This window comes from Anopheles aquasalis, chromosome 2 (assembly GCF_943734665.1).
Source record: "Anopheles aquasalis chromosome 2, idAnoAquaMG_Q_19, whole genome shotgun sequence".
Taxonomy (NCBI): Eukaryota; Metazoa; Arthropoda; class Insecta; order Diptera; family Culicidae; genus Anopheles; species Anopheles aquasalis.
In genome coordinates, this window is record NC_064877.1 from 39,660,513 (window position 1) to 39,672,500 (window position 11,988).

The 11,988-nt window shown below is 47.4% G+C and overlaps 3 protein-coding genes and 1 long non-coding RNA gene across 6 annotated transcripts in view; 1 reads left to right on the forward strand and 3 right to left on the reverse strand.

Annotated features, from left to right (window-relative positions):
* Positions 1-3,832: 3,832 nt before the first annotated feature.
* On the reverse strand, positions 3,833-5,852 carry LOC126572357 (lysyl oxidase homolog 2B). The gene is made up of 2 exons (XM_050231599.1): positions 5,527-5,852; positions 3,833-5,449 (listed from the first exon to the last, which is right to left on the reverse strand). Exons 1-2 carry the CDS (start codon positions 5,777-5,779, stop codon positions 4,098-4,100), a joined length of 1,605 nt encoding a protein of 534 aa, XP_050087556.1. The 5' UTR covers positions 5,780-5,852; the 3' UTR covers positions 3,833-4,097.
* Positions 5,853-7,341: 1,489 nt separating this feature from the next.
* On the forward strand, positions 7,342-7,859 carry LOC126572376 (uncharacterized). Its single transcript, XR_007607956.1, has 2 exons — positions 7,342-7,499; positions 7,588-7,859. It is a non-coding gene; the product is annotated as an uncharacterized LOC126572376 (long non-coding RNA).
* Positions 7,837-8,815, reverse strand: LOC126572373 (uncharacterized). The gene is made up of 2 exons (XM_050231618.1): positions 8,518-8,815; positions 7,837-8,436 (listed from the first exon to the last, which is right to left on the reverse strand). The coding sequence occupies exons 1-2, from the start codon at positions 8,691-8,693 to the stop codon at positions 8,295-8,297; spliced, it is 318 nt and encodes a 105-aa protein (XP_050087575.1). The 5' UTR covers positions 8,694-8,815; the 3' UTR covers positions 7,837-8,294.
* Positions 8,816-9,094: 279 nt separating this feature from the next.
* LOC126572352 (glypican-4) overlaps positions 9,095-11,988 on the reverse strand; it is a 59,225-nt gene continuing 56,331 nt past the window's right edge. For all 3 annotated transcript variants that reach the window (XM_050231593.1, XM_050231594.1, XM_050231592.1), the window contains exons 8-9: positions 11,904-11,988; positions 9,095-11,838 (exon numbers count right to left, since the gene is read on the reverse strand). The exon at positions 11,904-11,988 is cut by the window's right edge and continues 88 nt beyond it. In XM_050231593.1, the coding sequence (XP_050087550.1) occupies positions 11,438-11,838; positions 11,904-11,988 (486 nt within the window). In that variant the 3' untranslated portion in view covers positions 9,095-11,437. The remainder of the gene's footprint in view (positions 11,839-11,903) is intronic.

The window sequence follows — 11,988 nt, forward strand, 5'->3', positions numbered from 1 at the left end:
TGGCACTAAACCACGACCCACACACAGACACACATGTACACGGATTCGCGCGTTCGCACTCGCACTATCTAGCTTTGATCCGGGCACTAGCGATGCCCGAGAACAACGCATGGAAACGGAGCTGAGGTGACGACTTTAATTGAAATTTGAAATCCGGATCAAAATCAAACAAAGACCTGCTGCCCCCGGTCTGCTACCGAGCCTCACCCACATCGTCACAAATCTACTCCCTTTTTCCGTTGAATGCCTCACGAATGCCGGACGGAGAAAGGATGCTGCGTCCACGGTCGCTGCTCCGGCCAAACTGTTTTCACGTTCGGGGGCCGTTGCTACGATGCTTCGGAACACGCTCCATCGTCGTCGTCGTCGTCGTCGTTGTCGTCGTCTGGTGGTTGCGGGTGTTCCAGTGAGCAGCCAACAGCGCACCCGAAGCACTAACCAGGAGAGGCGATTGAATGGCGATGGCACCAGCACTAACAACAACAACGACAACAACTCTCGCTCTCTCTCTCTCTCTCTCTCTCCCGCTGTTTCTGTTGTTCCGGAGTGGGGAATCCCCCCCCCCCACCCGCCGTTTTGGGGGAGTGTGGGAGCTCGACGATGAGTGCGACTACACGCGCCCACATGGCGTCGGTCTGCTCCAGCTCCAGCATAGCCGGACGATGGCTAAATGCCATCAGCGGTTCGTTGTTTATGTTATGACTGCAGCCAAACCGGGGACCGGGACTCGGACACTCACTCAACTCTCTCTCTCTCTCTCCCTCACTCTCTCTATTTATCTCTCCATCAAACAAACTCACAATTTACGCGTTGCAATCATTGAGCAACGGGTTGCGAGTGGAGCAACGAATGAGCTACAAGATCCGGCCCCACATGATGCTACCGCTTTCGGGCTCCCCAAGAAAAGGTCACCCAGAGCGGCATGTGTCGTGCATACGGAACGTCGTGGAGCGACCGACCTTATCACCTATGCGAGCCACAATGCCCACAGCGTACGCCAATCGCACTCGATGGCGATCTGGTGCAGCTTGCTTTGCTGCATGGCCGGCTGGCTATGGCGTGTGCACACGCTGGCGATAATGATCGTTGTGGCTGCTTCATTGTGGACAGGGAGGACTGGGAAACAAATAAACAATGGTTCCCTTCCTTCCACTGGGCGCATCCGAATGAGCGTCACGCGTACGGCATGGAAGTGGCTGTGAATGAAGTCAAACCATACCAGTCGGTGGCGCACGTGACCAATGGAGCCGCCTGGTAGCTGGCCCCTGCCGTTGGTGTGAAAACAGACCTCCAGCCGGCGATTTGCTTTGGAGGATGGATCGAATAGTCACGGTTACGTCATTCTATCCGTTGTTTGAACGACAGAAGGTCACGAACGTTAAAAAACCTCAAAACAAGGGGATAAGAAAAGGGTGTTGGTGCAATAAGCAAAAATGCATGATCAAAATTTTATTCATACAACATTTTCGTAGCAACATTTTGAAATTATGATCATGTTGCTAATTTCCCTTTTTTATAACATGTTAATCAGCATAATATTGAGGATGTTTTTGTGGAAGGAGAATCTGTCTGTAGCAATATGTACAGTTTTATATGTCTCATTTTTCTGAATGAAGCTTGTGTTTATATGAATGGCAATGCATAATGAAAATGTCAAGTAGTAATCATAATGTATTATATTTACTTATACAAAGCAAACATTATTTTTTAAAAAAATTTAAAAAAAATCATTTTCATCTTTCAATCACCAACGCATCCAATTTTATATTCGCGCGCTTGTTTTCGGATGTTTCGTTGTTATGTATGATGTTATTAAAGCTCAAAGCAACACTACCTTCATGTTTAAATGAATAAAATTTATTATTGTTTCAGTTCACCGGCACGAGAGTAGACGTGTTTCTCTGTTACTAGTGTGGTTTTCAAGAAATTATGCTCCCAGAGCATTTTGGCGAGAACATAGTGCACATTGAGAAAGAATCTGTCAATCTAAAAAAATGTTTCATTGGCAAACGTGGATTTTTCGAAAAGTAGTGTGATCAGACTGAATAATCGAATAATCTGTTGGCCGTGGGCATTTAAATTTCAAATGCTTATGGTGTGTGAAGGATTGTTGTGTTTCGTGCAAAAGAAAATCCAGCCAGATCCAATCATCGACGCTTTGCGATAGAGTATCTGATAGGCAAGTGGAACGCTAGCGCTGCTGGTTGAGGACAATCAACATGGGATAATTATTTCGAAAACTGAAGCGAAACATACGCGCCGTGGATTGAAAATTCATCATCTGAAGGTAGGATGGTCATTATTTTCTTTATTGCGGCCAGTGGCCTTCCAGACGGGTTATTCATTAAAAACCTTGTCCCGCGTAAAAGTTACTCCATTATGTTTTGGGGTGCGAGTGCTGCTTCTGCAACTTAGAGGACTTTTCTCACGAAAATTACTCCTGCCACAAGAAATGATAATTGCACTACTAGAATCAAAAGACACAATTTCAAACTGTTTATAAGAAAATGATATAAGAATAACAGTATGCATCGTGTGGATGGCGTGGGATAAGTGTTCGAAATTAGGCCAATAAACCTACTAATTACAGTTTCTGATCAAATCAAGCTGTCCAGTATCGGGCGTAATATCTGCACCATAAGATCCCGCAGTTATTGTTTCGTAATTTCCTTCCGCAATACTGGTTCGGCTGTAAGACCCAACAAACGACAACTTACGACTAATTTGGCATAATCAGTCGCTTGTCCCAGCGTCTGCTGCCGGCTCAACATGTCGCAGATGAATTACGCTAATTTGATTTGGATCGTTTCGAAACGATCCCGCCAGCAAATCACTCAAAATGGCGAAGAAATTGAGTAAATGGGAGCTTGGTTTGTGTCATTGACACGCACAGCTTAGACCTAAAATGCCAGCTATTTCTGGCCACCCCATTGCCACCATCCTCTGGTCCGTCGCGGCGATCCGTTTAAGTTTCCCTTCCATCCCCAAGAACGGCACTTTACTTTGGCCAAAAGAAAAACAAACAAATCTCACCCATCCAGCCCTCCGTTCTTCGGTCTGTTGTGCCCTGGGAGGCACGCACGGTCGCAGCGAGAAGCGAAATGGGACCGGGACCGGAAGGGAGGGACGCCAGAGTGCGCCAGTGTGTTAATTGGAGCAAATTGAAACATTGATCGATGGTTTGATGGGTTTGATTTATGGTTGTTTAATTGATTTCGGACTTAAGGTCCCACTGCCGCCGCCGAGCAATGGCGGACCGACTCCGACTGCTGCACGCAAACCCGGTGCGAACGAAGTAATCATTTGCTGCATGCAATCTAAGGCCCAGCGCCAAGGGATGAGGCCACAAGGAATGAGGAGCGACCACTCGTGCGACCGGCTGCTGGCAATTAGCTTGCATAAGCAAGTCATTAGTTTCGTCCATTTACGACCGAAGCAAGCACAAGCAGCACCTTCCCCGACCAGCCAGCACACCGAAAGGACACTCAAGGAGCATTATCATCAAATGGCGGTTCATTCGTTCGGGGATGGGAATCGCTTACATTCCGGGCACACGGACCAAGGCATGTTAATAAGAAGCCCGCGTTCCTATTGATGCGCTCGCGGTGACGCGATTGTGACGATATATAATTAGTCCGCCTCCCGTTGCTGGCTGCCCCCTACCGCTGGGCGCTGGGCCATTTTGTGCCGTTTCTTTTCCGTTTTTACTTTTAATTAAAACAAATACTTACAAATGGCGTATACCGTCAGCCGCGGGTCTTTGGTGAGAGTTATTTCTATTTCGAAATGTCAGGGCCATGGGTTTTTTTGGTTTTTTGTTGCAAAATGAAGTTTATTGGTGTCCACCTAGCCACCGACCTTCCCTAGCACTGTAATCCTTATTAATTGCCATGAACCAATGGCTCCATTAGACGGCTGCACGTGAATGAGTCTCGTTAATGAGCAGAGCTCCTGAGCTCTTCGTGTCGCTTCTTATACTTATTTAACCATATTTTCTTACTGCTACTACTCTTCCGCCTGTAACTCTATCTAATCGATTCGAGTATCGGCCATCGATGCTAAACTCCTCACGAAACCCCCATCACCGCCGTTGTCTATCAAGGTCGACCGAGCGCACAGTCGTACACTCGGGCAAAGGTCGGCGTGTACAAGAGCCGACACCTGGCCGCATTATTCTCGAAGCTCATCTCCGGTACCTTAAACTCCGGATTGATGGACACCTTAAACATGTACTCGCCAAAGTTCAGCTCGCTAATATCGACCCACTGACAGTCGATATTGTGCCGATAGATATCGGAACAGTTCACCGAGATACCCTGATCGCCATAGTTGGCACACGCGTACCGTGGCTCAATACCGGGCAGACACTGGTTATCCTCCAGACAGAACGATGCCTTATGGCCCTCGGCCACCCGCCGACCACTCGCATCGATCACATCGAACGTCGCAAACACCTCCATACTGTGGTAGTGCATGTGGCACAGATGCCACTCCCACAGGTGCTTCGGAATGTGCGGCCGAAAGTCCGCCGTCCCCGTATTAACGACCCGGGCCGTGAACTTGAGCAACCGGCGTGTCTCCAGATGCCAGTTCGGGTTGTCACGCTGGATTTCGTACGCCTGCGAGGCCACACAGTTCTCCTCCATCGCACACTGCAGCAGATACATGAGCCGATCCTCGAGATGGAGCGACTGTTCCATCTCCACATGATCAAACGCCAGGTCGGCCATCAGCGGTACACAAGTGACCGCTGCCACATGGCCACGACGTTCGCTACAGCGTGCACCATCGACTGCGTCCGGTTCCATCCAAACCGGATCATGCAGACAATCGGCCAACGAACTCTCATTGCCGTAACACTCCGTACCACTCAGTAGCACCGCCGGAAGCCGGTCGGTCTCGGAGAAGAAATCCGTCTGGACGGCGTTGTTGGCGTAACCGAGTCCCAGCTCGCGGCACACCACATTACCCTCGAGCAACCCCCACCCATCACCACACACACTACCCCACCGACCAGCGCCTTCCTTACCGATCACGCGCACCTCCACCCTTCCCTCACCGTCCGCTCGGCCACCGACGAGACGAACTTCGAGCCGCATTCCTAGGCGCACCTTCGGCACCAACGCCTCCACCGGCACCGGTTTCGGTGTGATCGAGCGATCCTGATCCTCCTCGTGCTGCTTACAGATCACTCCGGCCGCCTCACTGGCCTCGCAGTCATTCGTACCCCAACCATCGAAGTGACAGTCGCCCAGTTCCTGCTCCTTGCCGCCACAGTACAGATTGTCCATCCAGAATTTACGCTTCGCTCGCCCAAAGTACCCGGTGTGGGTAGCGCGTACCGGTCCCGGGAACCCCAACTGACGGCAGACCACTTCCGCTTCGCTCGCGTCCCACTCGTCATCACAGATTGCGCCCCATTTGCCGGCATGGAAGATCTCCACGTTTCCTGGAAGGGGACGACGCAGCGAACGAACTTAGTTCTGACATTCTGAGGCTTCTCCGGGGCCGCACTTTCCTGCTTACCTTCGTAGTCTCCCCGTCCACCGACCAGCTTCAAGGCGCCTTCTTCCTTCTTCAAGCGCTTCAGATACTTCCTGACCATGTTCTCCCGCTGGAGCCGGGCCTCCTCCAAGGCTGATGTACGATTCGTGACCCCGATGGCACCCTCGGTAAGCGTCGACATTAGCAGCAACAACCACACCGACGCCAGCAGCGACACCAGGGCCGGCAGAGCGATGCTGGAAGGACGTGCGCGGCGACGAAGGACGTGCTTCATGGTATCGTGGATTAAAAGGCGGACTGGCTTGCTAGAAGCACTAGAAGGAACGCCGTTCCGCTTCCGAGAACGATCGAGACGCTACTGAGACGCTGAGATTCTGGGGCGTGCGTAAGTGATTGTGTGTCGTCGCTGATCGTCCGACGATCCGATCCGTTTGGTGCGTCCGGCCATCGCAACTACTCGATCGAAACGGCGAACGAGTAGAAGCGGCTCCGAGCCAGAGTGGGTCCCAAAGCCAGTGGGCACGTGCACGTCACTGTTGGTGTGTTGGTTGGTCGATGGCGGGAGCCCGCGCAACGCTTATCAATCGCTAGACCGGAGGCAGCGTCCATTTATATGATTAATTAAAGTGATTCGCTTTTTGGATGCTGTTCTGTTTGCTTGTGGTCCTCTACCACCCCAGCTACCCTCACATGCCAGCCAGCGTTCTCAATGAATGATGGTGGTGTTGTGGTGCATTGGTATTGAATTAGGCCATCTTCAGAAGCACGCGATTGGCGGTGAGGCAAGAGCTGGAGAAATGGGATTCGGGAACTGCACCACAAAAATGGGACAGTTGACCGGAATATTGCTTTGACCTTGACCGAAACAGAAACGATCCAGGTCGTTTCTGTTAAACACAATCCATGCGACTGGAGAAAACTATCTCCGAAAGCTTCAGATCCTGCACACCACATCTTCTGGTGCCAGTATCCCGTTTATGTTTGCAACAGTTCATGGTCCACCGTATCACCATTCATTGATTCGCATGCAGCAGAAACGGCGATTTGATTCGAGCGTTTACTGCCTAGGGTTGCATCGCCCGTCACGCAACGCCCAGAAGCGTGAAGGCTCAGCTGCTTTCGCCACACATAATGGTCTTATCAATAAAACAGACGACCGTGTCCGCGTGTACGTGTCTCACGTCACGGATGCTCTGGCACGCGGACGATGAGTCATTTTATGTAATGTTCCATCTCTACAGGACTTGCAAAATGGACAACGAATGTTGGCAAGGGTTCGGGAAGATTTTATGGTGAATTTGATAGAAATCAAAAGGCTGTGCACTGGAACACATGCCTCATAACGGTATTGATGGAATGGGTTGGATAATTTCCATCCTACTTTAAAGGAAGCAATAGGATTCAATTTCCTTTCCGCTTTCCAACAACGCACCACACGGGAAGCTATATAAACGGTGCATGCGTCGAACATTTTGAACGCTCTTTACAACGAATTGGATCTGAATGAATGTTTCTTTAATCTTAAACGTGTTCGGCCACGTGAACAACTTTAATTCTAACACGTTTTGATAGTTCTTAACCAAAAGATGCTGCCATGGCCATGCACCTTTACATTTTGTCTCGCTGAAGCTTAAAGGGAAATTATTTTATTTTTGTTTTTGATATTTTTGAGGTGGACAGCGTCCAAAAATCTCTCCACATACAGATACATGCGATTTAAACGAAAAATCGAATTAATTTTTTTCCAGGATTTTTTTTTGCAACAGCTTTCATGACAGCTGCAAAACGTCAATCCCACCCCAACCCACCCTCTCAATTCCACCCATCAATTGTTAAGAAACTGTTGTGAGTAAACACCAACTGTGCAGATCGGCGCAAGATAATTCGCTTTTTTAGCAGACGATGTCTGGTGTGGGCGCCATCACCACCATTTGTGGTCTCGTTGTTGGTGTGCTGGCTGTGATTGGGAAGATGTGGTTGGACAACCGAAATCGGTAAGCATCATTTTATGTTGTTCGCATTCTGTGCCATGCATCCCAGATCGTATCCCCTTTTTTCGCTTCCTTGTTTGATCAATAACAGGGCAATAGAGAATCAGCCACGATCAGCACGGACATCAACGTTTAATCGTGGACCAAACCCAACTGTTCGGCGGGGTATATGTGAACTTTGTGGTGAGCCGGGTGCACCGATACGTGCCTGCCAACATGCATTCCACGACAGTTGTTATGCTCTCTACGGCAATAAGTGTGGCATATGCACGTCGGCTCCGGAGAAAAAACCTTTATAACGGGTTAAAGGAGCAGAGCGATGAAACATTACAATAAAACATATTGGTTCGACGTTATTCTTTATTTAATGGATTCGATATTGCTTCGATTGCTTTAAGTATTCTCCGAAATCGCACTTTTCGGGAACATTGGGACACCACCACTAGATCTACGAGAAGGCTTCTATTGATACGTCTCTGCTACCTCTTAAGCCGATGAGGCAGGCGCTTCGTTACCATGGTGCAGTCGTTCGGCCACTTGGTTAATATCAAGAGCAGCATTAACGAGCATTGAACTGCAGCACGGAACGCTACATTTTTAGATTAAGGCATTTTCAAATTGTTGACCATTCGATTGAGAGCACACTGTCCTCTGCCTTCCCGGTGCACGCGCTTTTTAGTTTGGTCCTACAGCTACAACGATTGTATAAAAAAGAGTCTGCAACTTTAAAAGATCGGGAGTAAATTTAGCAGATATGGAAAACAGCACGATGGAGTCACTGGTGGCTACTCCTCACAGTTAAAGTGCCTTCCGGCAATTGGGACATTCCAGTTTATTCGGGATCCATGCCAAGATGCATTCTTCGTGAAACGAGTGTTTGCATGACAGGGTGTACCGCTGCATCTCGCCGATCTCGTCCTGGCAAATAGAGCATGGAGCGCTGGAGGTGTTGATTAAACAGAAATTACGAGAGTTAAGCAACGCGTAAAACCACAAACCGAGCCGGTCTCGCCCGTTGTACCTGTCCAGAGCATTGCTTTCTTTCCATTCGTCCGATCTGATATGATAGCGGCGTCGGCCAAGGCCACCCCCGCGGTTCTGCTGCTGTTGCTGATAGTTCATGTACACCATAACTCCGATAGCAACCACCGTGAACAAGCCCAGGGCAGTCGAAGCAAACACCACTTGTCCCAGCATGATAACCGAGCCCTGTTGTTGGCGTTTGATTTAAACCACAATTTTAAGGCGAAACAGCAGAAAAGGGGCGATTATCCTTCGGCAATTAAAACTCCAAGCTTGTTTTGGCCGACTTTGTCGAGTGTTTTTCGTCGATTTTATGTTTCGTCGATTGTTTTGCAACATTTTTTACGGTTCTACGACGATATTAGAAGCGTGAGTTCAGTACTTCACTGGGTTTTTGAAAAAGCGGTATCGGTTTTTTGGTTTTGAAAAAGCGGTAACGGTAACACAAATTCTTAATTAATGTACAAAATTACAAAAAAAACCTCAAGGATATTACTCTGATGTTAGGGACGAGAGGCGTATTTATGACTCTCGTCTTTTTTCTTTCATTCTTTACATCAACTCTTTGATTTTTTATATAAAATTTTTATTTTCTTTCTTGATCATCCCTACTTCTGCCGTGTCTCTAGCTCCGTCTACTCACGACCGCTTGCTGCACGTATTGTTTTCATCTTTCGTTTGAAATATAGCTTGATATTTTTACGATTTGCGGTTTACATTTTACACCTGTGGAACATTTGCTGCTCATACTGCCTGCCAGCTATGCTAGTTAGTATACATGGGAAGGAGTATGCATAACAAAATGGTTCTGTGCGGAGTTACGGTGACCTTCTTTTAGACACTTATTGTTTTCTCCTTTGCTTCAATCGCATGTGATGGAGGGAAGATTGGGTGATTTAGAGGAAAGCGTAACTCAACACGATTGCCTTTGTCACAAGCTGTGCCAACTTGCCTTTTTCCTACGATTTAGCATGATTCGATTACCAATTATATATACACGCTTTCAATCTTCAGAAAGTATAGGTAAAAAGAAATTTAAAATCCTAAATATACGATGAGTGTGCTCATGCGAGACATTCCGCTCCGTTGTGCCTATGATTTGTAAGTATATTCGTAAATGCGTCTCGTCTGTCCCGATTCTCTGTTCAGGGACACGTTAATCGCTCACAGTAAAGTATGTACGAGTGAGCACAGTCTTGTTTAGCTACCCCTGTATTTGCATATTTTGTGAACCAACAGATATGGATTTTCTGTTCAGGCTCTTGCTCTTTTCTCTTAAGTTCATTTACAATTCGTCCAACCACTCGCATATTAGATGCTTATAACATTGCAATCTTTTCAGAGGTCAGAAACAATAATGAGCCCAAATGTGCATCACAGAACTTATAAGATACGCCCTTTCATTTGTTTATCAATTAAAAACGAATAAGATTACATTATCGCCATTACACGGAGACGCACTGTTTAGTTGAATCAATAATAAGGGACATCTAGCAGCAAGTAGGAATAGTGTTAGCTCGGTGAAACCAAACGATAATTTTGAACAGAAACTAGCTCATGGAATTGATACCACACAGCGCAATAAAATAAAATAAAATATTTATAAATATTTCTGACCGTGCAAGTGCCGTACTATTTTCTCGCTCGATCTCCTTTGCCACTCGTTTCTTATTCCGCACGATCGTACATCATCACAAACACTCATTTAATAGATACATACAGAATAAACGGCTGGCCACGTTCAGGCATGCGGCAGCTTGCCACAAAGCGCTTCTAGAATGTCTACCTCAAATGGTTCGCTACTGCACTTTCCAGTTCTATCTACCGGTATCACTTAAGTAGGGTTCTAGTGTAATGTTGCCTATGTACAGAAATTAAAACAAAATACGCTCAAACACATTAATTCGATATTAGCTAATCACATCGAAGCGCACGCGCTGCGCGCTTTCTACGTCGATCGATCGCTTTACTTCCACCACCCAGATCGTTCCAGAAAGTGCAAACAAGTGGGATTTAAACAGGGCAAGGCAATGCCATGGCAAGAGCTACTAGCGCCGGCTGCAGGCTTGGGGAAAACACATTTAAACTATTCAATTTGACTAGAGATGGGACAATATATAAGGCCTAAACGCATATTAGTAATGAAATCGATAATGCCTGCAACCGTTGCTTCTCTCCCGGCCGCAACACCGCACCATGCCGCCATTACACTTGGCCACTCGATTAGCGAGCACTAGAAAGTATCCATAATATTTGCCATTATCGTCGAATGGAAAAACTGCATGCCTTTAAATGTAAGGACTTCAGTTTTGTTTTAAACAAAAATGGTGTTCCATGATGGAACGCCGCTTCATTTCGTATTCTACGCTAACTATACATTCAACTGAGCTCACAACATGCTCCTCTACATTCATTGCTCATTCAGTGATTGCAAGTATTTCATTGCCGGATTTCTTCTAAACACATCATTATTTATCGATGCCCTTGGTTAGTAGGTTACGGCTGACCGCAGAAGAGTTTTGAAGGTGGCCAAAATATTTATCAACTCTTCAATGAAATGTGTTTCTATAAAATCGCTACCTTAGTCTTTAACAGAATTCTCAGGCATGGTCAACATATCTATCTCAGTTGATAACACATATAAATCAAAGGACCATAAGAAGACAGCAAGCATGGGCTGGTGGTGAGATGTATACTAAATGAAAAGAGGTCAAACAAAAGGCCTGTGACATTCACAATTAGGTTTGCAATTGGCAGGAAAACAGAAAATTCTTGCTAAATGCTGAACCATCAACCCAACTGTACCAGCACATCCGGATTGCAATCTGAGTGGAAGAGAAAAGGGACCATTTCCGCCTGCGAACGGCGAATAACCCACCACTTCTTAAATGCTAGACGAGTAGAGTGTGTAGCACAAATCACAGCAAATCGGCAAACAGGCCACCGAACCATGCCATTACAATTGGCAGGAAGAACTGTAGCAACGCTCGCTGGATAGACATATCCGGTGCCTTGTGGGAACCAGTGGCTGTTGAGGTACCACCGTTACCACTACCCGCCGAACTGCCCGTCACTGTCGGCAATCCGGAGCGAGAACCGGTATAGTCGGGGTCCTCGCTTGGATGACGATCCGGATGCCCGTTGGCACTGACACTGCCACTGTCGACGGTATTTGCGCCCGTCGGAGAACCAGTATCGAACGAACCAGGTCTTCGCTCGTTCCGTACATCGATCTCCCAAAGGCCCATACCAGAGCCGGCCGAATCTTCATAATCGATGCCACTTCCTTGACCGGATCCACTACCATAGTAACCATCCTCTGCAAAGAATATAAGGAAACCCGATGAGCAAAATTGCGTAGCCACGAGTGCCGAAATGTCTTACCCTGATCAGTCCACTCGACGTCGTGGCCAACGTATGCGTTATCTAGGTGACTAATCGCTGTACGAAGGACGAACAGTTGCTGCTG